Source organism: Capricornis sumatraensis, chromosome 11 (assembly GCF_032405125.1).
Source record: "Capricornis sumatraensis isolate serow.1 chromosome 11, serow.2, whole genome shotgun sequence".
Classification (NCBI taxonomy): Eukaryota; Metazoa; Chordata; class Mammalia; order Artiodactyla; family Bovidae; genus Capricornis; species Capricornis sumatraensis.
Window position 1 is genome coordinate 49,228,768 of NC_091079.1, and position 26,855 is coordinate 49,255,622.

The following is a 26,855-nucleotide window of genomic DNA, read 5'->3' on the forward strand; positions in this document are numbered from 1 at the left end:
CTTTCACTTTCAATATTTACTTGTTGCTGTGCTGAGTGTTCACTGCTTTGTGTGGTCTTTCTCTAGTTGTGGCAGGTGGGGGCTGCTCTTCATTGTGGTGCATGGGCTTCTCTCATCGCGGTGGTTTCTCTTATTGCGGCTCTAGAGCGCAGGCTCTGTAGCTGTGGTGTATGGGCTGTCAAACATTCAGGAGCCAGTAGTTGCAGCGTACAGGCTCGGCAGTTGCTGCTCACAGGCTCTGGAGTGGGCTCAGTGGTTGTGGTGCACAGGCTTGGTTGCCCTGCAGCATGTGGAGTCTTCCCAGACCCAGGATCAACGCTGTGTCCCCTGCACTGGCAGGCACATTCTTCCTACTGTACCACCACGGAAGTCCTGCCATTAGTTTTTTGAGTACTTTTTCAGCCTTGCCTTTTTACTCCTCTCCTCTTAGGACCTCGATGACACAAATGTTAGATCTTCTGTTGTTGCAGGTCACTGAGACTCTGCTCCATGTTTTTTTCCCTAGTTGGTTCACTTTTTGTTTTCCTGATTAGATAATTTCTATTGTTGTGTCTCTAAATTCACTGTTAATTCCCTCTGTCTTCTTCATTCTGCTTTTGATCCTAACCATTGTGGTTTTTACCTCTAAAATATTTATTTGGCTCCCTCCCCCCCCTTTTTTTTTTTGCTGGACTTTTTTTTCATTTGTTTCAAGAGTGCTGGTGAATGCTCACTGAAGCATTTTTATTGTAGCTGCTTTAAAATCGGTCAGAATTTCTCACATCTCTTGTCATCTCAGAGTTGGCATCTGTCATTTGTCTTTTTTCATTCAGTTTGTATTCTTTCTGGTTATTGTCAAGAAAAGTGATTTTATTGAAATCCAGATATTTTGAGTATCTGAGACCTTGGATCATTTAAACTTTTCCTTTTACTAATAGCTTTCACTAATAGCAAGGGAAGCGAGGGTGCCACTTTGTTACTCCCAAGTGGGAGCAGAAGTCCAGGTTTCCCACTCAGCCTCCATTCGCCCTGAGGGCAGTGGTCCTTATTTTCACCAGGCAGCGGTGGGTGCCCCAGCTCTTCAGGAAGCCACCCGGAACACAGTCCTAGCAGATGGGAGGATGCCTCATTACTGCTGGATGAGGTGTAATTCTGGGCTCCCCAAATTTTCTCCACTACCCTACAGGGCTTCCCAGGTGGCGCTCGCAGTGAAGAACCTGCCTGCCAGTGCAGGAGAATTAAGAGACACAGGTTCAATCCCTAGGTCAGGAAGATCCTCTGGAGAAGGGCATGGCAACCCACTCCAGTGTCCTTGCCTGGAGAATCCCATAGACAGAGAAGCCTGGAAGGTTACATAGGGCTGCACAGAGTTGGACATGACTGAAGCAACTTAGCACACACCCACACATTGCTTGTTCACCCTTGGAGGTAAACAGAAATGGCCCTCTGGATGATGTGCACACAGAAGGATTGTCTGATAGAGGAAATGCCTTTCACTGTACAAAAAGGCTTCCCAGGTGGCACTAGTGGTAAAGAACCTGCCTGCCAGTGCAGGAGACATAAGAGACAAGGGTTCAATCCCTGGTCGGGAAGATCCCCTGGAGAAGGGCATGGCAATCCACTCCAGTGTTCTTCCCTGGAGAATCCCACGGACAGAGGAGCCTGGCAGGCTACAGTCCATGGGGTTGCAAAGAGGCTGAAGCGACTTAGTACACATGCACCCCACAGGGAGGTGGGGTAAGTCCTGGCTTTCTCCAGCACTACCTTGTAGGGATTCAGGCACCTCATTGCAGCCACTCCCCCGACCCTGGGATTCTCCAGGCAAGAACACTGGAGTGGGTTGCCATTTCCTTCTCCAATGCATGAAAGTGAAAGTGAAAGTGAAGTCACTCAGTCATGTCCGACTCTTCCCGACCCCATGGACTGCAGCCCACCAGGCCTCTCTGCCCATGGGATTTTCCAGGCAAGAGTACTGGAGTAGGGTGCCATTGCCTTCTCTGGAAAAGAGGGGGAAGTTAAGTCTTTGTGGCATGGTGGAGGTAGGGCTACAGTGTTTCCTGTGATGTTTGGCTGGAGCAGAGCCACTGTTTTATTTATAAGTTATCTATCATGGGAGGCTGCCCCTTTCTTGGTGCTTTGGCTAAAGAGCAGGCTTTTGTTGGGGCTTTTTTTTCTTCCCTGCATCTCTTGGCATTTCTGGGTTACTCAAGCACCTAGTCTACCATATATAAGGCAAAAGGAAAACTCAGGGAACTCACTCCTATGATTTTTTTTTTCTTAATTTCAAGTCCCACCCAGTCTGCCTTCTCTCCACCTGAGGGTCATCATACATTTGTTGTATATATGATATCCAGAGATTTTAGTTGTAGTGAGGATGAAGAATAGTGAAAAGTTCATTTGCTCCATCTTCCTCCAGATAAGTCTCTAAAGGGCTTTTAACACAAATGTCATGTTTGTACTTGATGTGACCTTATAGGGTAGCTATTATGGGGATTGTGGTTATAGAGTAACTGAGTTGGTATAGTGGATCTGGATAATGAATTTTGTCTATGATGTTGAAAGTAACTGGCTAAAGGATCTTTGAAATGGTGCCCGGAAGTATTCTAGGCAAAGATCATCTGATTGTGAACAAAGTGAGAAGGAAACAGAAGATCCAGTTGGATCTGCCTGGAGGAGGAAGTAGACACACAGGTGGGAAGTGGTCCCAGACTTCCCAGGTTAGTGACATGGCCCACATGACGAGGAAAAGTGGGTGGGCTTTCTTTTGCAGTGTGGTGCCGTATCACTTTTTGCATCAGTTGTGATTAACTATTGTCGTTACTGTTGTTCAGTCTCTCAGTCATGTCCAACTCTTTGCAACTCCGTGGACTGCAGCACGCCAGGTTTCCCTGTCCTTCACCATCTCCCAGAGCTTGTTCAAACTCATGTCCGTTGAGTTGGTGATGCCATCCAACCATCTCATCCTCTGTCATCCCCTTCTCCTGCCTTCAATCTTTCCCAGCATCAGAGTCTTTTCTAGAGTCAGCTCTTTGTATCAGGTGGCCAAAGTATTGGCACTTCATGTGTATAAATCTGTATGTCTGGGGGAAGATACTGTTATTTTCCTGTGGCTGAAAAGAAACTCACTCAGTTGTGTCCAGATCTTTGCAACCCCATGGACTATACAGTCCATGGAATTCTCCAGGCCAGAATACTGGAGTGGGTAGCTTATCCCATCTCCAGGGGCTCTTCCTGACCCAGGAATCGAACCAGGGTTTCCTGCATTGCAGGTAGATTCTTTACCAACTGAGCTGTCAGGAAGCTGATATCCTAATAAATAGGCTGACAAAGTCTCACCATCCTCCCACAGAAGGGAGCTTTGAGGAAGCTCTATTTGGTCAGTTTCATATACCAGATCAAGTGTTTTTTACAGATTGATAAAATAGCAAATTTACCATGGAATGTATTTTAATCAGTAGGACAAAATAGAAGGATGAGAGCTGATGGAATTTTACTTTGCCTTGACAATTACTTAATGCTCATCCTTTTACCAGGCCATTTGAGTCTTTTTTCATCTGTCACTTTGATATTAACTGCATTTCTATGGGAGCTTTATAGCTTAAACTTATAACTTAACTTAAAAACATTTAATAGAGTACCTCTAAGATTCATATATAGCCATTTGAGTGTTTCTCTGTTCTCACATTTATATGAAAGTCAAAGCTGTTCAATATATAATTATTTCTCCCTTGAAATTTATGTTGATGGCATTTCTTTAACAGTTGGTTACAGTGTTATGGTATTCTGTCTCTGGGAAAATAGCATAAGCATGAGTTATTGTATAATTGAATTTTTTTTCTAAATACTTTGAACTTGAGTTTTTCACCTCGAAATTGAAAGTGCTAATACCTACATTGAGAGAATTTTGAAAGACAACATGAGAAAACTTATAGCACAGTGACACATACTGTGCAAGTCTTTTTTCTCTCTTTACACATTTTCATTTCCCATTGAATTAAAAGAATAGCCTCAGAATTAAAAAGAAATCTTCATTTTTATAAGAAGCATTGAGATTCTTAGAGTCAATATAACTGAGAGTCATTCTCAGATAATTAAGTTGTTCTCTTTCATAGTAATAGTTTCTGGAGACTGTGGTCTTTGGACATAGACACACAGCATAATATTTGTTCTCTGTGTGAGGAAAAATTAAAGACTATAATCTCTGTGGCTTCTCGCAGACATCATAGGCATTGTTATCAAGTTTCTGATTGCTTTTGGAGTAGAGCAGTTGTAAATTTTATTTTTTAATTGTTGTTCATTCACTGAGTCACGTTCAACTCTGTAATTCCATTGACTGCAGCATGCCAGGCTTCCCTGTTGTGTTCCAACTAAGTCCATTGAGTTGGTGATGCTATCTAACCATCTCATCCTCTGCCACCCTCTTCTCCTTTTGCCTTCAGTCTTTCCCATCATCAGGGTCTTTTCCAGTGAATCGGCTCTTTCCATCAGGTGGCCAAAATATTGGAGTTTGAACTTCAGCAGTCAGTCCTTCCAATGAATATTCAGGGTTGATTTCCTTTAGGATTGACTGGTTTGATCTCTTTCCTGTCCAGCTTCTGCTGTACAGTGAAGTGATTCAGCTACACATATACATACATTGTTTTTTATATTCTTTTTCATTATGGTTAGTACCAGGATATTGACTACAGTTCCCTGTGGTATACAGTAGGACCTTGTTGTTTATTCATCCTAGGTGTGAAGTGAAGTCACTCAGTTGTATCTGACTCTTTGTGACCCCATGGACTGTAGCCTACCACGTTCCTCCATCCATGGGATTTTTTCAGGCAAGAGTACTGGAGTGGGGTGCCATTGCCTTCTCCAGGGGAACTTCCCCACCCAGGGCCTCCCACATTGTAGGCAGACGCTTTTACCGTCTGAGCCACCAGGGGAGTCATCCTGTATATGTGCAATGGTTGCCATCTGCTAACTCCAAATTCTCACTCCATTCCTTCCTTAATCCCTCTCCCACCTGACAGCTGCAGGTCTGCTGTTTCTGTTTCACAGGTAAGTTCATTTGTGTCCTCTTTCAGATTCAGTGTTTAAGTGGTGTCATATATTTGTCTTTCTCTTTCTGACTTACTTCCCTTAGTATGGTAATCCCCAGGTCCACTCATGTTGCTGCAAATGGCATTGTATCATTTCTTTTAATGGCTGAGTAGGACTCCATTGTGTCTGTGTACCACATCTTCTTCATCCATTTGTCCGTTGGCATTTACATTGTTTTCATATAGCTATTGTAAATAGTGCTGCTATGAACATTGAGGCGCATGTATCTTTTTGGATTATAGTTTTGTCTGGACATATGCCCATGAGTAGGATTGCTGGATTATATAGTAACTATTTTTAGTTTTTTAAGGTACCTTCCATATCGTTTTCCACAGTAGCTGCACCAATTTACATTTCCACCAACAGTGCAGGAGGGTTCCCTTTTCTCCACACCCTTTCCAGCATTTGTTATTTGTCCTTTTTTAAATGATGGCCATTTTGACCCAAGTGAGATAGTATCTCATTGTAGTTTTGGTTTGCATTTCTCTAATGATAAGCAATAAGCAATGTTGAACACTTTCCATGTGCCTGTCGGCCGTCTGTCTGTCCTCTCTGAAGAAATGTCTACATAGATCTTCTGCCCCCCCCCCCTTTTTAAATTTTATATAATAGCCAGGGATTAGTTGCAGCATGTGGGACTTAGTTCCTTGACCAGGGATTGAACCCAGGTCCCCTGAGTTGGGAGCATGGGGTCTTAGCCAGGGACCACCAGGGAAGTCCCTTCTGCCTGTTTTTTAATTGCCTTGTGTTTTTGTTGTTGGGTTGTATGAGCTGTTTACATTTTGGAAATTAAGCCCTTGTTGGTCCCATCATTTGCATGTTTTCTCCCTGGAGTAGAACGTTATGTAAGGAATATCTAAATGTTTCAAGGTTAATTTCAGTTTGTTCATTCTTTATTAATATGTTAATTTCCAGTTGTATCTGATTGCCCATATTTGTATCAAACTAAGTATGTATTAAATAAAAAATTATAAATTTACAGGATTTGAAAGTATTGAGGTAGCTCTTAATACATTACCAGAATGTTTGTAATCCAATGACTAAGAGGAACTTAATTTACAAAAACCTGACATAAAAATAGTGAATAAAGTGAGAGTGAAGACTTTGACTAATGATATCAAGTATAAAATAGAATGTGCTGTTCTTTTTAAAGCAGTACTGGGGAAGAATCCTGACCTCAGAGGATGATAGTGGGTAACAAGACTCCAAAGGCAGGCAAGCAGGCTGACTTGCTGAAGCTCCATAGTGAGAATGTAGGCCAGGAGACATAATGGTTCAGAGCAAAATAGTTTCCCATTCATAGCACAATGGACAGCAGATGTTATTCATTCCCATCTTAATCTTAATTTTTGGTTGTTCAGTTGCTAAGCGTGTCCAACTCTTTGTGACCCCATGAACTGAGGCAGTCTTCCCTGTCCTTCAGTATTTCCCAGCGTTTGCTCAAACTCAGGTTCATTGAGTTGGTGATGCCATTCAACCATCTCATCCTCTGTCGTCCTCTTCTCCTCCTGCCTTCAATCCTTCCCAGCATTAGGGTCTTTTCTAATGAGTTGGCTCTTCGCATCAGGTGACCAGAGTATTGGAGCTTCAGCATTAGTCTTTCCAGTGAATATTCAGGGTTTATTTTCTTTAGGATTGACTGGTTTGATCTCCTTGCTGTTCAACAAACTCTCTATAGTGCAGCACCATGATTTGAAAGCTATCAGTTCTTCAGTGCTCCGCCTTTATGGTCCAACTCTCACATCCATACATGACTACTGGAAAAACCACTGCTTTGACTAGATGGACCTTTGTTGGCAAAGTGATAGCTCTGCTTTTTTAATATGCTGTCTAGGTTTGTCATAGCTTTTCTTTGAAGGAGCAAGCATCTTTTAATTTTGTGGCTGCAGTCACCATCTGCAGTGATTTTGGAGCCCAAGAAAATAGTCCGTCACTGTTACCATCTTTTCCCCATCTGTTTGCCATGAAGTGATGAGATTGGATGCCATGATCTTCATTTTTTGAATGTTGAATTTTAAGCCAGCTTTTTCACTCTCCTCTTTCAACTTCATCAAGAAGCTCTTAGTTCCTCTTCACTGAAGCTCTTAGTTTCTCTTCACTTTCTCCCATTAGAGTGGTGTCATCTGCATATCTGAGGTTGTTGTATTTCTCCCGGCAGTCTCAATTCCAGCTTGTGCTTCATCCAGCACCACATTTCACATGATGTACTCTGTATATAAGTTAAATAAGCAGGGTGACAATATACAGCCTTAACATATTCCTCTCCCAATTTTGAACCAGTCTGTTGTTTCATGTTGGGTTCTAACTATTGCTCTTCGACATGCATACAGGTTTCTCAGGAGGCAGGAAAGGTGGTCTCGTATTCCCATCTCTAAGAATTTTCCTGTTTGTTGTGGTCTACACAGTCAAAAGACTTGAGCGTAGTCAATGAAACAGTAGTAGGTCTTTTTTTGGAATTTTGTTGATTTTTCTGTGATACAATGGATGTTGGCAATTTGATCTCTGGTTCCTCTGCCTTTTCTAAATCCAGCTTACACATCTGGAAGTTCTAGGTTCACATACTGTTGGAGCCTGACCAGGAAGATTTTGAGCATTACTTTGCTAGCATGTGAAATGAGTACAGTTGTGCAATAGTTTGAACATTCATTGGCATTGCCTTTCTTTGGGATTGGAATGAAAACTGACCTTTTCCAGTCCTGTGGCCACTTCTGAATTTCCCAAATTTACTGTCATATTGAGTGCAGCACTTCAATAGCATTATCTTATGGAATTTTAAATAGCTCAGCTGAAATTCCATCACCTCTACTAGCTTTGTTTGTAGTAAGGCTTCCTAAGGCCCACTTGACTTCACATTCCAGGATGTTTGGCTCTGGGTGAGTGACCACACTGTCGTGGTTATCTGGGTCATTAAGATATTCGTTGTATAGTTCTTTTGTGTATTCTTGCCACCTCTTCTTAATATCTTCTGCTTCTGTTAGGTCCATATCATTTCTGTCCTTTATTGTGCCCATCTTTGCATGAAAAGTTCCCTTGGTATCTTTAATTTTCTTGAAGAGATCGCTAGTCTTTCCCATTCTATTGTTTTCCTCTATTTCTTTGCATTGTTCACTTAAGAAGGCTTTCTTATCTCCCCTTGTAATTCTCTGGAATTCTGCATTCAGTTGGGTATATCTTTCCCTTTTTCCTTTGGCTTTTGCTGCTTTTCTCAGCTATTTTTAAGGCTTCCACTTTTTAAGACAACCACTTTGCCTTTGTGCATTTCTTTTTCTTGGGGATGGTTTTAGTCACCACCTCCTATACAGTGTTACAAACATCCATCCATAGTTCTTCAGGCACTCTATGAGATCTAATCCCTTGAATCTGTTCATCACCTCCATTGTATAATCATAAGGGTTTTGATTTAGGTCACACCTGAATAGCCTCGTAGTTTTACTTACTTCGATATAAGCCTGAATTTTTCAATAAGGAGCTGATGATCTGAGCCACAGTCAGCTCCACGTCTTGTTTTTGCTAACTGGATAGGGCTTCTCCATCTTCTACTGCAAAAAATATGATCAGATTTTGGTGTTGACTATCCACTGATGTCCGTATGTAGAATCATCTCGTGTTGTTGGAAAAGGGTGTTTGCTATGACCAGTGCATATCTCTTGGCAAAACTGTTAGCCTTTGCCCTGCTTAATTTTGTACTTTAAGACCAAACTTGCCTGTTACTCTAGGTATTCCTTGACTTACTACTTTTGCATTCCAATCCCCTATGATGAAAAGGACATCTTTTTTGAGTTAGTTCTAGAAGATCTTGTACCAGGGCTTCCCTGGTGGCTCAGATGGTAAAGAATCTGTGTGCACTGTGGGAGACCCAGGTATCCTTGGGTCGAGAAGATCCACTGAAGAAGGGAATGGCAACCCACTCCACTATACTTGCCTCAAGAATCCCACGGACGGGAGCCTGGCGGGCTACAGTCATTGGGTCACAAAGAGTTGAACATGACTGAGTGACCAACACTTCCATTTTTCTAGACGGTCTTGTAGATCTTCATAGATCTACATACTTCAACTTCTTCATTAGTGGTTGGGGCATAGACTTGGATTACTGTGATGTTGGATGGTTTCTCTTGGAAACGAACCGAGATCATTCTATTGTTTTTAAGATTGTGCCTAAGTACTGCATTTCAGACTCTCTTGTTGACTATGAGGGCTACTGTGTTTCTTCTAAGGGATTCTTGCCCCACAACAGTAGATACCGAGGTCATCTGAATTAAATTCACTCATTCCTGTCCATTTTCGTTCACTGATTCCTAAAAGGTCGATGTTCACTCTTACTATCTCCTGCTTGACCATGTCCAATTTACCTTGATTCATGGACCTAGCATTCCAGGTTTCTATGCAGTATTATTCTTTACAGCATAGCACTTGACTTTTATACCACCAGACACATCCACACCTGAGTGTTGTTTCTGCTTTGGGCTTGCCACTTCCTTCTTTCTGGAGCTATTTCTCTGCTCTTTCCCAGTAGAATATTGGACATCTGCCTACCTGGAGGGTTCATCTTCTAGTTTCATCTTTTTACCTTTTCCTACTGTTTATAAACAATATGAAATTAGTTGGTACTAGTCATTATCTATTTATTAATATATATCAGTAAAGTACTGTGGTCAAGGGTAATTTGTGCTAAATATCAATTATAGGAAGATCTAGCTTTTAAAATACAAAACAAGATTTTGTTGAACAGAATCAAGAATAGGTGATAAATCCCACTAGTCATCTGTCCAGTAAGAACAGAAGCAAAAAGTAAAAGAGAAAAGGAAAGATATAAGCATCTGAATGCAGAGTTCCAAAGAATAGCAAGGAGAGATAAGAAAGCCTTCCTCAGCAATCAGTGCAAAGAAATAGAGGAAAACAACAGAATGGGAAAGACTAGCAGTCCCTTCAAGAAACTTAGAGATACCAAGGGAACTTTTCATGCAAAGATGGGCACCATAAAGGACAGAAATGATATGGACCTAACAGAAGCAGAAGATATTAAGAAGAGGTGGCAAGAATACACAGAAGAACTGTACAAAAAAGATCTTCACGACCCAGATAATCACTCACCTAGAACCAGATATCCTGGAATGTGAAGTCAAGTTGGCCTTAGGAAGCATTACTATGAACAAAGCTAGCGGAGGTGATAGAATTCCAGTTGAGCTATTTTAGATTCTAAAAGATGATGCTGTGAAAGTGCTGCACTCAGTATGTCAACAAATTTGGAATACTCAGCAGTGGCCACAGGACCAGAAAAGGTCAGTTTTCATTCCAATCCCAAAAAAGGCAGTGCCAAAGAATGTTTGAACTACTGCACAATTGCACGCATCTCACATGCTAGTAATGCTCAAAATTCTCCAAGCCAGGCTTCAGCAGTACGGGAACCGTGAACTTCCAGATGTTCAAGCTGGTTTTAGAAAAGGGAGAGGAACCAGAGATCAAATTGCCAACATCCACTGGATCATCGAAAAAGCAAGAGAGTTCCAGAAAAACATCTATTTCTGCTTTATTGACTATGTCAAAGCTTTTGACTGTGTGGATCACCACAAACTGTGGAAAATTCTGAATAAGATGGTAATACCAGACCACCTCACCTGCCTCTTGAGAAACCTATATGCAGGTCAGGAAGCAAGTTAGAACTGGATATGGAACAACTGACTGGTTCCAAATAGGAAAAGGAGTACGTCAGGGCTGTATCTTGTCACCCTGCTTATTTAACTTCTATGCAGAGTACATCATGAGAAACGCTGGGCTGGAAGAAGCACAAGCTGGAATCAAGATTGCTGGGAGAAATATCAATAACCTCAGATACTCAGATGATACCACCCTTAATGGCACAAAGTGAAGAACTAAAGAGCCTCTTGATGAAAGTGAAAGAGGAGAGTGAGAAAGTTGGCTTAAAGCTCAACATTCAGAAAATGAAGATCATGGCATCTGGTCCCATCACTTCATGGCAAATAGATGGGGAAACAGTGGAAACAGTGGCTGACTTTATTTTTCGGGGCTCCAAAATCACTGCAGATGGTGATTGCAGCCATGAAATTAAAAGATGTTTACTCCTTGGAAGGAAAGTTATGACCAACCTAGACAGCATATTAAAAGCAGAGACATTACTTTGCCAACAAAGGTCTGTCTAGTCGAGGCTATGGGTTTTCCAGTGGTCATGTATGGATGTGAGAGCTGGACTATAAAGCAAGCTAGTGCTGAAGAATTGATGCTTTTGAACTGTGGTGTTGGAGAAGACTCTTGAGAGTCCCTAGGACTGCAAGGAGATCCAAGCAGTCCATCCTAAAGGAGATCAGTCCTAGGTGTTCATTGGAAGGACTGATGTTGAAGCTGAAACTCTAATACTTTGGCCACCTCATGTGAAGAGCTGACTGATTGGAAAAGACCCTGATGCTGGGCAAGATTGAGGGCAGGAGGAGAAGGGGACGATAGAGGATGAGATGGTTGGATGGACATGGGTTTGAGTGAACTCCGGGAGTTGGTGATGGACAGGGAGGCCTGGCGTGCTATGGTTCATGGTGTTGCAAAGTCAGACATGACTGAGCGATTGAACTAAACTGAGTCATCTGTCTGTAGCCCCACAGTAGTCATGCCTGTCCTTCACTGTAAATCCTTTCATGGATTACTTCCTTTGAAATAATTTCCTTGGTCCAGTTGCCCTTTTTCCTTTTTTTTTAAGAAAGGTCCAGTTGTCTTCCAACTATATGCTCACTTGGAAAATATTTTCTTTCTACCCATCTGTGTGTTTTCAGTGAACTTAAGTGTCAGCTTCCCCTCCCTACCCCCTGTATCCTGTTGACAGAAGAGTATGTTTTTTTACTTTTCTATACTGTTCTCTCAAAATAGTGAGGGAGGCTCAGTAAAAGTCACCTGGGGAATACCACTGGGTTAATTTGAAAAAAATCTCAGATTCTGAGCTTTCACTGCTAGATAAGGGGAAAGGATCCTAGAGGTACATTGTATTTAATCGAGAATTTTCTTTGATTAGTAGAGCTTAAAAAGCCCTTAGTTTCTTAGTTTGAATTACTTTTTCCTTGGTATTTCTTAATAGCCTTCTCTTCTGAAGGATGGCAAAACAGATTGGTTCTGAAAATGAGTTATTTGTCAACTGTCTTATAAAACATGTCTGTAGGAAAAGGGTGTGTGTGTTTATTTTAAAGTCCTGGACTTGTCAGAATTTTCATAAAACCTAAGGTTTTTCATAAACAAGAATATTACAGAGTAACTTTTTCTTTTTTATGTCTTTGGTTTTCAGGCTTCTCTGTATGTCAAATCTTCCTATGTCTTCAAGAGGATATGATCATTTCAGGATTATTTACTTTTCTTAGCTTCTAAAAATCCACACTTAAACTTCCACATTTCCTAGAATTATTTTGTCTGAACCTATAGCTATCGACAGTATTTCACAATATAAATGTAGAGAGTATACCAAAGTTATAAAAATAGTATAGACACATAAAATATAGGTGATCTGACACTGTTACTTAAATATTCTTCCTAAAGGTCCTAAACTTTTTTTCTTTCAGCCTGGCACACTGGTTTTCAAGATTAATAAGTGCTTACCCTTAGTTCTAGTAGATGGAGAAACAGAAGGATTAAATTCATCTGTAGAAATTTTACTGGGAGAGGTAGATGCTTAATTGTTTTTCTTAAACACTGTCATTTGCTGTTCAGTATTTAATTCTCTCTGACTGTATTTTGCCCGGAAGATATCTTAAAGGAAACTGTTTTGCCTTGTAGTTGCTCTCTTAATCCAAATTGTCATGTTACCTGGTTCCAGTTCTGGGTATTGAAATGTTCATGGGATGTGACGATTGGCTTACTTGAAAGGTAACATTTTCAAACAAACTGAAAAGCATGTAATACTTTTGGGTCCTGTGATCTAGGAGGGTATATTCACTACTAAAGTGACTACTAGTTCCTGAAAAAAGCTATTACAATGTTTTTTTGCTTAGTATAGTACTCAAGATTCTCGCATTTGAAATTCATCTCTATTTGCTATTATGATACAGACTTTATGAAATCTCTGCACTCACACATAATGTGAAAACAAACCATCATCCTCACTCCCACTCCCAATAAAATGTTCATTCATTTAGGTAAGTTTTAATAAACAAAGCCGAATACACTTTCATGGGAGATGGTCTGGGTAGACTTGAGTCTTCCCCCGCAGGGTGCACTCTCCCCCTCCTGTTCTACTTTCGTCCACTTGTAGCCCTTCGGGGGCGCTGCCGCGATGCTTGTGGCAGGGGTGTCTATTCTGTTCTGAGAACACTCTGCTTCTCATTTCCTGCTTTAAACGCAGTCTCTATTCCTACTAGTCTTCCCTATTTCTCCACTGTTGTTTTGAACAAGTATGATACTTTAATTGTATGTTTGATATTTCTATATTTTACTCACATCTGTTCTCAAGACTAAAATTATCTCTGCCAACATCCTATCAATGGTTTCCTTAGTTATTTTAAGAAGTATTTTTTAAATAGTATTTTAAAACACTGTTTTAAAATGTTTTATTAAAAACATTAACGAGTTGTCAAGAATATAGTTGAGGAAGCGTATTAGAGTATTTGACATTGTACTCATTAAGTGAAATTACTCTTAAGTATCCTCCCCCTAAAAAACTTCATTCAGTAGACAGAATAATTTGTATCTTCTTGTAATTTACTGTATAGAGATGGTTAACAAAATCAGACCTTCTTTATGAAAGGTAGGTAGAAATCAGAATTTTCCTGTCAACAAAAAGCGACAATGATTTTTTTAAATTTAATGTCAAAATTATTTTCTTTATTGCAGGTTGATTAGAATGCTTGCATTTAATCTCTATAATCTTTTTAAAGAACCTATTAATGTGTTTAACCAGAGCATTGGTATTGTTTCTTTAAAATATTTTGTTTTTTTAATCATCACTTTTAAAAATTTTTTTTATTTTTACTTTATTTTACTTTACAATACTGTATTGGTTTTGCCATACATTGACATGAATCCACCACGGGTGTACATGCGTTCCCAAACATGAACCCCCTTCCCATCTCCCTCCCCATAACATCTCTCTGGGTCATCACCGTGCACCAGCCCCAAGCATGCTGTATCCTGCGTTGGACATAGACTGGCAATTCGATTCTTACATGATAGTATACCTGTTACAATGCCATTCTCCCAAATCATCCCACCCTCTCCCTCTCCCTCTGAGTCCAAAAGTCCGTTATACACATCTGTGTCTTTTTGCTGTCTTGCATACAGGGTTGTCATTGCCATCTTTCTAAATTCCATATATATGTGTTAGTATACTGTATTGGTGTTTTTCTTCATCATTACTTTTTAAAATATTTTATCACCTGTTTCTTCCCAGTGTAGGGCTTAGAAAGAAAATGGTAATTAAAGCTTTTTGCAAGCCAAATATATTTCCCTACCCCCAAAATATGCCAAATGAAAGTGAACAAGGTTAGTATTATTAAAGTTGATTACTAGGTAAGCTAAAATAGGGCCAGGTAGTAACTAGGACATTTATTCTCCAAATATTTTTAATAATATTGTAAAAAATACTATAAAAAACAATTTGCAACCATCCTGTATATGTGCTAGTTTAACGGGATATAATCAAGATTAGATATGAAGAAAACGACCTGAGTTTAGTGCAAAATACCAAATGCTAAAGGTCCAAGAATTTACTCATTCAAACACAAGGAAGAATGAATTGTTTCATTTCTCAAGCAAAAAATTGCAATATTCAGTTAAAGGAACTATTTTAAAATAGGATATAATGTTGGTGAATGTTACAAGAGGATTAAGTTTGACTACACGAAACAGAGAAGTCCAAAATAATGGTGATGGAAGTTTATTTTCTCAAGTCAGAAACCCCCCTGAGTGGACAGTCTGAAGCTGGCAGTGGCTCCACTGTGTGCCCAGGAACCACCCGCCAGGCTCTTGGGCATTCTCAGCTGTGGCTTTCCCGTCAGCATTAGCTTCTGGGGTTGGTGACTCACGGCTCTCAGAAAAGGAGGAATAACGGGTGGGGTTAGAGATGAAAGGCCTTCTTTTCTTGTGGAACCAAGTCATTGCCCTCCAAGCAGCCTTCCCAGGTGGCTTACAGTCCGGTTAGCCAAAACTCACAGTCACATGGCCACATGAGACTGTGAGGGAACTGGGATGTACTTAACTTGGGTGTGGCGATTATTCCCGAGTGTATACACATGGTCAGATTATCATGCTGTACAGCATTTATATACATACAGGATTTGCCAGTGATTCCTCAGTAAAGCCAGAGGAAGAAAAAAGAGAAAAGGGCTTAGAGGCCAGAAAAACCTAATTGTAGAAAATAGGAGGAAATGGATAAACATACAAATTGACAGCTGAAATCTGAATGTTGTTCTCAACCCCAGAAGACTTCCATATGGAGCTACAGTGCAGTGCATATTAGAATACCTTTAAGTGAAAATGAGACCATCTAATAATTACTGCATGAGATGAATTATAATTATTCCCCCCCCTTTTTAGTGTCTAATGCTGTAGTTTGGCTCACATTGTTACAGTATGTCTTACAGTTTGGTATATTTTATCTCATGGAAAACACTGACATGGAAATGTGGAAACAAAGACCTTGAGGAAGGGTTAATGGACTACTGCTTTGGTTGTCATTTATAACCAATAATTAGTTTACCATTTTTAAGAGCATTAAAAGTTGCATCATCTTAGTTCAGGCCACCAAAACAAAACATGAATTGGCAAAGACACTGCTGAAACCTGTGATGCCTCCTGATAGTATGGGCTTGAATATAAAATATAGAGATAGAAATTAAGAATGATGGCAATAAGAAAGCTGGCCTGGTGTGGATCTACAGCAGGTTGACAAGTGCTTTGTTGTCTTGAAACTTACAGCGGGGGTTTTATGTAAGGTCAGCCTGAAAAGTGGCTCTCAGATGTTCTCTTCTGCTATGTTCTGATTAACTTTGAAGTGACAATTTTTCATAGCCCCTCTCAAAGCCTGTGACAGCCAACTTCTGTCCTCCTTGCAGGATAGAGGTCCGGTCAAGGCCAACCCTTCAGGATGATCTTCCTTTCTTTGAGAAGCCCCACAGCAAGCAGCCATCCTTACCCACCCTGTCTCCAGAAGAGCCTCCGCTGCAGACCTCGACGCTGGCCAATGAGGAAGCGCTGCAGAAGATCTGTGCCCTTGAAAGTGAGCTTGCTGCGCTCAGAGCTCAGATTGCCAAGATCGTGACCCTCCAGGAACAGCAGAACCTCAGTGCAGGTCTGTGAGTCCTCCAGTTGTCAGTCAGCAAATGCGGGTGGGGAGCGGGGAGAATACCACTCGCTTGGGGAAAAAATTATATATATATGAAATATATATATTTGTGGGCTCTGCTTCTTCAGTCATGTCTGACTCTTTGCAACCCAATGGACTATAGCCCTCTAGGTTCCTCTCTGTCCATGGCATTCTCCAGGCAGGAATACTGGAGTGGGTTACCATGTCCCCTTCCAGGGCATCTTCTCAACCCAGGAATCGAACCTGTGTCTCCTGCCTTGCAGGCAGATTCTTTACCTACTGAGCCACCTGCGAAGCCCCCAGTATGCATACATATATATAACTGAGTCAGTATGCTATACACGGAAACTAACACATTATAAATTATATTACAATTTAAAAATTTTAAAGAAGTTAATTAATAACAGCTATTGGGCTTGCTAGAAAACTAGGGGCCTATCCCCTGCATGGTCCAGTATAGGACCCAGGCAAGTTTAAGTGGTTTTCATTTGTTTTGAACAATCTTAATGCTGTCAGAGGATGATGAGTGTATTTTGGAAACAAAATATACATCCACTGATAGAGGTGAACACTGCTCATGTGTCTGCTGTGGGAACTTCACTGTCTGTGCTAATGGCACCATTCACATCAGACTGGAGGTGGTAACTGCAAAACAGCCCTGACAGGGTTGAGTGTGTTTAGTTACACGTGTCCTGAGGCAAGCATAAAGCTCTATAACTGGGATAGTGGTTACTTATGTTGTGGAGTTACTATGGGAGTAAATGTGGAAACTATATATAGTCTCTTTAGTGCAAAGTAGCTGTTTAATATTCATTTGTCTCCCTCTTGCCTAGAGTGGAAACTGAATTCAGGGCCTCTGACTCTGGTCTAATAGTGTTGCTTTTATTTTTGTGGCATTGTCACTTTGGAGAAGAAACCATAGCCTTGAAATCCTAGCTTATTAATCTGCTGGCAAGCAGTGGTTGTTTTCCTAGTGTTCCTGAGTCTTGACAAGATTCAGTATAAGCCAGCTCTGAAGGGTAAGGGATAGTTATTCCACCTCTGAGTCACTTAGCTTGTGGTCCTATAGTTTAATGTAACCTACACGGAAACCTCCTCAAACCTGGGTCAGGCCACCATGGGCAGGGCGAATGTACTCCAGGCACCTGGTGTTATTTCAGTGAAATCTACAGGTGACTTTTGAAAACCCAAAGTCCTGCCCTTTTCTGTTTAACCTGTAAGTTACTGATACATTTCTCTTTGGCTTTACCTCCCTCTTCTGGCAGACTAGGAAAACTGCTGTAAATTGTGAGGTCATCTGAGGATTTCTGTTAGATGTTCTATTTACAACCCAACTCCCTTTGAATAAACTAATCAATATAGTTCAAGCCCAAACAACTCTTTAATCTCCAGTTATGCAGAAAGATGGATTTTTAGGTCCTTATTTTAGAACCGCTTTAACTCTTAGTTACTTATTCTTTTGGGGATTAACTATAATTTTTTTTCTCTCAATTTTTTTCGATAAATCTGAAACTTTTAAACTCATTCTGGTTAATTTACATTCTCTAGTTCATGCTTACCTTCTATGTAAATATACTTAAAATGAACCACAGAGGTATCCGATAGTTATTTACTTTAGTACTAAACTGTCAGACTACCTCCTGGAGGCAGTTCTGTGGGCAATCCAGATGCTGTTTCATCTAGAAGTAGCTGCACACTGTGAAGCAGTCAGACCTGAACATTTGATATCACAAAAGCACCCTGTTAAGTTAAATGGAACATTTCCATCTGGAGACTGGGATTAAATGATACCATGACTGAAATTCAGGCATTTAGATTCCAAGCAAGTAACCGAAACTTCCTTTTTACTTGTGACTGAGATTCTTTTTAAGGTTACTGCTTTCAGGTATAAAGTCCTTAACATAACTGTACTTTTAAAATATTTTATCTGCCTCTTACCACGAGGGTTAAACTGATTTGCCCTCATTCCTGCAGGTGACTTAGAATCCACCAGGCCCGCTGCCGCAGCAGCACCCCCGGTCCAGCCAGCGCCCCCTCCGCCGCCCCCGCCCCTCCCCCCACCGGGGCTCCAGCAGAGCACTTCTGCTATTGATCTCATAAAAGAGCGGAGAGAGAGAAACGCCTCTGCGGGGAAGACCCCGGTCAGGAACAGTCCAAAGAAAACAGACCTGCCCAACATGCTGGAGATCCTGAAAGACATGAACAGCGTGAAACTGCGATCAGTAAAAAGGTGAGGAGACGTCTGCCTTCTCGCCCACTTCCCTTGGTTTCCTATGCCTTTTATAAGCAACTGCTAAGCTTCTTTGGAGGAGGAAGTGGCAACCCACTCCAGTATTCTTGCCTGGAGAATCCCATGGACGGAGGAACCTGGCAGGCTACAGACCATAGGGTCACAGAGTCGGACACGAGTGAGCACACACATACACCAAGCTTCTTGAGAACTTTGTTTTATAGCGTGACTACTGGAATAGCTCTTAAGTTTTTAATTTAAAAAAGATAAGCCCCCAGGAGCTTTTGCACGCAGTTAACTGAGCGCAGGACAAACGCTGGCAGGCCACACTCATTTCTCCCCCATCGCCTCTGAAGCCTTGTTACTGTGCAGTCATTCTTCCCTCAGGCTGAGTTGTGTGCCTGCTAGGGTAGGGACCAGGCTTGTGGAGGAGGGAACCCTGACTGCCTTGCAGGAGCCTGCAGTCTCTGCTCCTTAGAGGAACTATTCCCTGGGTACCTTTGTGCTGTTTTGTCAAGCCGTAAATCTAGGGCTCCCCACCTCACTGCATCAGTGTCTCTATCGGGTGTCTCTGCTGCTAGAGCCGTGCTGTCAGCGCTGCAATGCCCCCTTGATTTCTCGTCACTTCTCTAAGGTCAGAACAAGACACAAAGCCCAAGCCGGCAGATGCTGCTGACCCTGCTGCCCTCATAGCAGAGGCGCTGAAAAAGAAGTTTGCTTATCGGTATCGAAGCGATAGTCAAGGTGAAGCTGAGAAAGGAATCCCAAAGTCTGAATCAGAGGCCACCTCCGAGAGAGTGTTGGTGAGTACTGGGCAGACCTCTCTCATTAGTGCAGCCTGTGGGCCAGTCCACTGCTGCGCAAGACGCAGAAGGATGTGCTGTAGGATTTAGTCCTTACCACCAGCTAGACTGCTTCCCTCTTGATGCCCTTCTGTAAGTAAAAGCTAACCCTGGGTATCTCCCATGTTAAATTTTCCATACTGTTTGTTTATATTTAAGCACAATGAAGTGAAATTCATTACAATAAAACTTACATCTAAGGACAGTGTAAATGCTGTGATGTAGAAAGGAAAGGTCGTTGTCTTAGGGCACCTGTGAAATTCTTATGAAGGGGAAAGAGATCTGTCCAGGGCCTTACAGGCTGTGGGCCCTGCAGCGGTGGAGACTGAGCAGACTTCATGGAAGCTCTTAAGTATTAATTTAGACCTTCCCTTTCCTCAGGTTACTGTCACTGGGGAGATGTGTTTATCTATGCCAGAGAGGTAGATATCCTAGAAGTTCTAGCATCTTTGAAACTCTAAACATGAAACTCTATCTTCCTTCTTTTATTAAAAGAAGTAAAATTGGACCAAGCTAGGGTCTTGCAATGATTACAGTTTGATAGGGAGTGATTTTGCTATCTTTCTCACTGTTGATATGAACTGACAGGTTGTTATAAACATAACAGTTTTAATACTATTGAGCTGCTTGATTTTTCATGAACATACCTTGTGGTCCATGGTTGGGAGGGGGCTATCATTGCTGTTACATGAACCTGTATCTTTTTTGTTTCTTTTCTAGTTTGGTCCGCACATGTTGAAGTCTACTGGAAAAATGAAGGCTTTAATTGAAAATGCTTCAACTTCCTAATAGACAAAGAGCTGATAAAGACTATCTCAAGTTCAGCTGTTGGTTTATTAGGGCTGTTCGGCTAGTAGATATCAACACTGTTTGTTTGGTAAATACCTGAATTTAGTACTTAGTGGTCTCCTTTTAGGTCTCATTAGAGTATGATGCTATAACAAAAGCACTCTAGATTTGTTTGCTTTTAAGAGAAGGTCAGTTCTGAAGTTTTCCATAGCATATGTACATTCCAGCACGTTTTTAATGTGTAGCCAAGATATTTAGGTTTCCAGTCTAGAAAACAAGTACATAGATTTCAGAACAAAGGAAGGAGATTTTATAGACGTGAGTTTTTAATTAACACTAATTTATCTGTACACATATTTTATGTGCATGTATTTGGATATACAACAGGACATAAGATTTAGTGATGGCAGTGACAAGGCTGCTGGTAATCATTCCTACCCAGTGATGGAGCAGCTGGTATATCCAAATTGTTGGAGTAAAATGTTTGAGTTTGGAATTTCTTCTTGCCTTGAACAGAACTTTTAGATTCTCTCTCACGTTTTCTTGGAGATGGGGTTTGAGTAGGAACCAGATAATGTTTGCTGCTGAAATTCCGTAATACTTTCCTTTAAGGGAAGTCAAGGATCATGAAAACTGTTTCCACCTCAGTGCTGCCCAGTTCTGAGGAAGAAAATGTAGTTTTCAATAGTGAGCAATCAAACTATTGAATTAAATCTCTTTTAAAGTGAAAACTAGAATGTACCATCTTTTTCTTTCAGTTTAATAAAATGGCATATCATAAAGATGACCTGTTGCTAAGTTAACACTTCTGGAAATGTCAGCATAATGGAGTTAAAAAAATTTTTAATACTGGTCAAAATAGTAGCTGAATAGGTGCCAATTTCCTGTACGTTGCTTATCATCTGTCAGACTGCTGTTCTGCTGAGTTCCATCCACCGTGTGACAGCATAACCTGTAGGTACTGTCAGGAAGTGGAGAACCGCCTTTCTCATCTAGGACTTCTAAGGAAGTCTTCATTTCTAAATGCTTCATGTATCGTCATGATTTTCTATATTTCTGTTAAACTCAGCTCTAGTTATCCAGAATCTCCTACCATGAGTAAATAGTTGGACTTATTTAAATCTAATGGGAAAAAAAGTTCCACTTCCCACGGCGATTAGGAGATATGAAGAAGATACATTCACTTTTAAGTTATTGAAACTATGTGCAATGTTCTCAACGATAGCAGCTAATACTAGTTGAGGTAATTTTCATGGTTTGGCTGTTTAGCTTAAATTTGAACTGTGGCTTAATTTTACACATGATGTTGACATACATTGTTTCTAATTTGTTTTCTATGGTTTAAAAATTCTGCCTTTAAATTCAGGAAATTCGCCTGATATACTTATTTTGACCTCCTAAGAAATATTTATATTTGTATCAGTAATTGAATTTTTAGCCAGTGCTCCAAAATAAGGAAGTTACTGTTTTGAAATAAAGCAACTTTTCTTTTCCTTGGACCATCATGCCTGTATAAATGCTTTTTTTTTCTTCCACAGTAGGCAACATTCTGTGTTGTACATGCAACTTTAGAATAATTTGCTTTCTGCATTTTCCAAGTGGAAATATACTGCTTAAAATGTGTCACCTTTTTCATTCATCTTCAGCATTAAAAGAGAAAGGCGTGTGAGTTTCTTCGGGGTTCTCGAGCCTAGAACCCACCTCTGGGACTCTCTTTCCACCTCCCCTAGACCATACTGCTATCGCTGCCTCAAGAGCAAAAGAACTGACAACTCACCCAAGCGTGGGTAGGAACCTGGAACAGCTGGGAAAGAATCAAACCTCAAACCTTTAGTTTCTGATTCCACATTTTGTGACCTCTGGTCAAACTCAAGTTTCTCTCCATACTTAAAATCTGTAAAATGTAAATACAGGTACTGTATTTATACTGAAAGAATCCCACGTATATGTGGACCCACGCAGTTCAAACCCGTGTTCAGGGGTCATCTGTATACATAATGTGAGTCAAAAAGCCCTGGACTTGGGGGTTAAAACACGATATGTATATGTGATCCTGGCCCAGGCACATCTGTTTTTAAAATGGGAATAATGCTCAGTTCAGGAAATTATGAGGATTAAAAGAGGCATTCTGAACACATTCTATGAATAGCAGAGTACTAAGTAAGTTCTTACATTATTTTACACAAGGTTTCCAGCAGACAGTTTTCTCCTAGGAGACAAGGTCCCTGTGTGCAGGCCAGGGTGGAGGGGTAGGTCTCAGGTCTTCCGTCCTGGTTGTCTGCCCAGTCGCAGGCCCTTCTGCAGAAGCATCCTATCCTCTTGCTGTATGAATTCCTGTGAGTCTGCCTCTTGGTGGGAAAGGAAGAAAACACGAGGTAACAACTACTGGAAACACAAAGCTGGAAAAACCATCCTCTAGTAACTTCTCTGAAAACAGAAGTTCTCTCTGTGGACTAGATCTGGCAGATGAAAGTGTAAACTTTCAGGTGTGAACCCAGTAGCAACAGCTCTGGGATCGCCAGGCAGGAGGAGGCACGTGGTTTTAGCCAGTATCATTGTTACTGCCTGTTACCGTCAGTCTTCCTTCCCCATGACCTTCAGCCTCTCCTGAGTCCTGTCTCCTCTCCTCATCCTGGAGTCAGTGTTCTGTGCTGCTCCACTGAGCCTGTTTCTTAACATTCGTTTTAGTTTTTCCTTATCAATCTTGTAAGCAGGCTAGTTCTTCATCGATACCAGAGCAATCACTTGAGGATAAGAAATAAAAACAGCATACCTAAGGAAGGATCCAGAAATCTTGGATAGTTCCCTCTGAGACTGCCGTCCTTAGTCTGCTTTGTAAGGACTGCACACCTTACTGTTCCTCTGGCTGGAGCTTCTCAAACTTCTTTTCCCTGGGAGGTTCTCCAGCCTCTTGGAAAGGTCAGAGAGCTCCTTCCGCAAAGCTGAGAGAGTAACGTGGGTGGAATTTAGATGTGATCAAGAAGGTAATTAAGATGATCCATATAGTGCCTTCCATTCCATCCCAAACAGCTGTGGCTGCTACAGGGCAGTCCTGTCCCACCCAACTGCTCTCTTCCAAGCTGGCAAAAGCCTTAATCTGGGGGAGAAAGACACTCTTCACAACAGCGATTTTACCAGAGGTATGAACAGCTCTCCACTCACATGGCTTAGGAGCCATCCCTCTTCATTGGCCAGCCACACCTGCTATCAGAAGACGAGAGACAGTGAGAAGCAGGTGCAGCGGCAAGTTGCTGTGTAACCTGGTGTTCAGTGAGGGTGGAGAGCACACAAGACCGTCACATCTCTAACCTCAACCTAGAGCAGACGGCCCTCTGCAAGGGGAGCACCTGCTAAGGCAGAAGCTGGTCGGGGGCCCAGGATCAGCCTTCCTGAGTTGGTCCAGGCTGTCCCTCGGGAATTTGAACAAGAAACCTGGAGAGAGGGGTGCATTCGGCACTCAGAGCTCAAGTAAGCAGGTCACAAGGAACAGCGGTACCCATGAGCAGTTTATACAAAATACGATGAGGAAATGAACAAGGACAAGGACTCGGCCTGAACTGTGTGTCAGTACCTTTTTTTTTTTAAGAGACACACAGTTTACAAGTTAGAAAGCCACTCAGAAGATGAGGTGACAGAAGACTAAACCTAGTCTGTTTAGCCATAAAGACAATGCTTTAAAAATGTTTACTGCCCTTCCAAGCAGACACTCCAAGGTAGAGAAGAGGCTGGAAGAGAAGCAGGAGTGGCAAGAAGCAGGTGCAGCAAAAAGCTACACTTAAGTGATCAGTCTATCTCATGAACACGAATCCTCAATATAAAGCTCCAGTTAACCCGCAGTGACCTGAGACCATTCCCTACAGTGGAAAAGGTTGACCCCTGTCCTGTGAGGATTCTTAGATGGAAATTTTAAAATTCTGCAAATGTTAAGCTAGTTATTTTATCACATTCCTTTATGATCCTTTCTTCAAAAGATAAAAAGCACCTTGGGATATCGTGCACCCTCCTGATTCTTTACAGTAGAGGTCTCCCCAACCTCCGGGGTCTAATACCTGATGATCCGAGGTGGAGCTGATGTAGTAATAATAAAGTGCACGGTAAATGTCATGCACTTGACTCATCCTGAAACCCAACCACCACCAACCCCAGTCCGTGGAAAAACTGTCTTCCGTGAAACCGGTCCCTGGTGCCAAAAAGGTTGGGGACCACTGCTTTATGGCTCAACAATAAAGAAACACTTCAAATTTACACTCAAAAATCTCAAATAATGCACAGCTTAAACATAAATTTAATACAAGATGCACTTTCTTCACAAGACCATTGATGGGACTGGTAAAACTTGCAATAGACTAGTAAGTTTGCTGTGTTTCAGTTTTAAATTAGAGCTAAAAAAGAATCTAATATTAAAAATGGGTGTTTCTCTTTCCCGTACAACCTACCAGGCTTTAAAATAGGTTCAGGACAATTTAACGCAGCTATGAAAGTAAAAAAAAAAAAAAAAAAAGATATGATAAAAGCTAGAATTCTACTAAAAGTATCATACTGAACATCTAAGCCATATTTTAGAATCAAATTTGAAAACTAATTTTACCAGTCAGAGATGTTAATAACATTCAGTAATTACTAGAAATGGTATCATTTTCATTATTACCCAATGAAACCATTCATTTTGTACAAGACAGAAACCCACCATGTCATACAACAGATGCTTTCCACACACTGCCACCCAAACATTCTGAGTACAGGGGCCATGCTCTGTCACTCTGAATGCGCTACCACATCCAGTGCAGCACCCAGCACAGCGGGAGCTCGGGTGCTGGGCACCCAGGCTGCAGCCTAGACTAGCGTCAACACAACTGCGCATGGTGATAGACTGACAGCTAGAAAGGAAACACAACACCAAGCTGTTAATAATAATTTGTTCAGCATTCATTGATGGCACAGTTTATGCCAGTCTGTCCTAGGCTGAGCACATGACTGACTCATCAGAAAAGGCTGATGCTGGGAAAGACTGAGGGCAGGAGGAGAAGGGGATGACAGAGGATGAGATGGTTGGATGGCATCACCTATGGACAGGAGTTTGAGGAAGGTCTGGGAGTTGGTGAAGGACAGGGAAGCCTGGACTGCTGCAGGCCACGGGGTTGCAGAGTCAGACACAACTGAGCCCCTGCACTAAGGCTGAGCACGAGAGACAAGAAGGTGGAGGAGACAGCTGTGTGCACTTGCGTCCACTCCCAGTGGTGGTCACCCCCCGCTGGAGACCAGGGACCACCGGGGGCCTTCCAGAAGACACAGGTTGCCTGCAAATCCTTAGCCAACAAGGAACGGCTCAGGCTAAGTCCTGCACGCATCTGGACAACAATGTGTTTCAAATGTATGCTGATAGCATGGTGATTAATATCACATTTATTTAAAAACATTACTGAATGCGTATTAGCCATTGGTCACTGGCCCAAGAAGGAGATATTAACTGGGAAAAGATTTAAACAAAATATTTACACATTAAAAAACAGTACACATGAAAACACTGAACCTCTGATGTGAAAATTAAAAAAAAAATTGAAACCCTTAAGAGTCAAGAACGCTTTTTGGAAAGAGAGGCCGTTTCAGTAATCTTCGGAGTTACTAGCACCTCTAACCTGTAGCTAAAGTGCAAATATATTCCCCAGGCAACGTATGGCAAAACCCACTATAGTACTGTAATTAGCCTCCAATTAAATAAATTTAAAAACAAATTTTTTACTTTTATATTAAGAAGATCATTATAAAGCACCGCATTGACAGAGTACAAGAACTGACCAGGAAGCAGCTTGTTTGGTTTTGTTAAGCTAAGGCTTACCAAAATGTTCTGAGGACCTTGAGCCTATAGCAGAGGTGCTGCCCCCAGCACTAAAGGTTGCCCCAGGGCCCTGGCAAGCTGCTACAATGCTTGACAATTCTTTGAAGTCTCCCATTTTATCTTAAAAATTCATATGAACTTTGCATTCTCTTCCATAATACTGATTTTAAAATGTGATCTAAATTCCTGTTTCCTCAAGTTTTCTGAATTACTGTACTGTTTCCTCAGATTTTTCTAGAAAAATCACTGTTCAAAGAATACACAGGTACTATGAAGCAGGGCTGTCAACGCTCATCCCACATATATGTAACACCACGTATCTTTGCCTTGGGTTTACTTACCCATAGGCAGGAAACTGGAGCACACTCAGGTGTCTCCCCCTCGAGAATGGAAGGAAGATATTCCTCTGAATATCAAACACAAGTCAGAGAAGCAGCAGCAAGCAGAGCCTGGCAGGCAGAGCCCAGGCAGCCTGCGGCTGAGGGTCTGACGTACCTACTAGACATGCTAGTCAAGTGGGTGTGGAGACGCAGCTCCTGGCATTCAGTCTCTAGCCTCGTCCAGGGGAACCACGGTCCACCCAAGCACAAGCATCAGTAGGCACCTCCTTGCAGGATGTGTGAGGGACCTTGCTTCCCTGGCTTGGAATCCATGCTCAAGTAACCAGCTGATTGTAATTTAACTTCCCAAGGAGATCTGCCTAAAATGAGAGAATGATACTTACCTTTCTCATTGTAAATTAAACTACTAATGGGAAAAAGTTTCTGTGAGTTTGGTTACAGCGAGTTTGCCATGAGACATTTC

General features: G+C 41.5%; 1 protein-coding gene across 1 annotated transcript in view; it reads left to right on the plus strand.

The window, feature by feature from the left end:
• Nucleotides 1-21,683, plus strand: part of MTFR1 (mitochondrial fission regulator 1) — a 62,333-nt gene extending 40,650 nt beyond the window's left edge. Inside the window, exons 5-8 of the mRNA XM_068983684.1 lie at nt 16,104-16,339; nt 18,329-18,584; nt 19,219-19,387; nt 20,147-21,683. Coding sequence (XP_068839785.1) covers nt 16,104-16,339; nt 18,329-18,584; nt 19,219-19,387; nt 20,147-20,215 — 730 coding nt within the window. The 3' untranslated portion in view covers nt 20,216-21,683. The remainder of the gene's footprint in view (nt 1-16,103; nt 16,340-18,328; nt 18,585-19,218; nt 19,388-20,146) is intronic.
• The last annotated feature ends 5,172 nt before the right edge of the window (nt 21,684-26,855 follow it).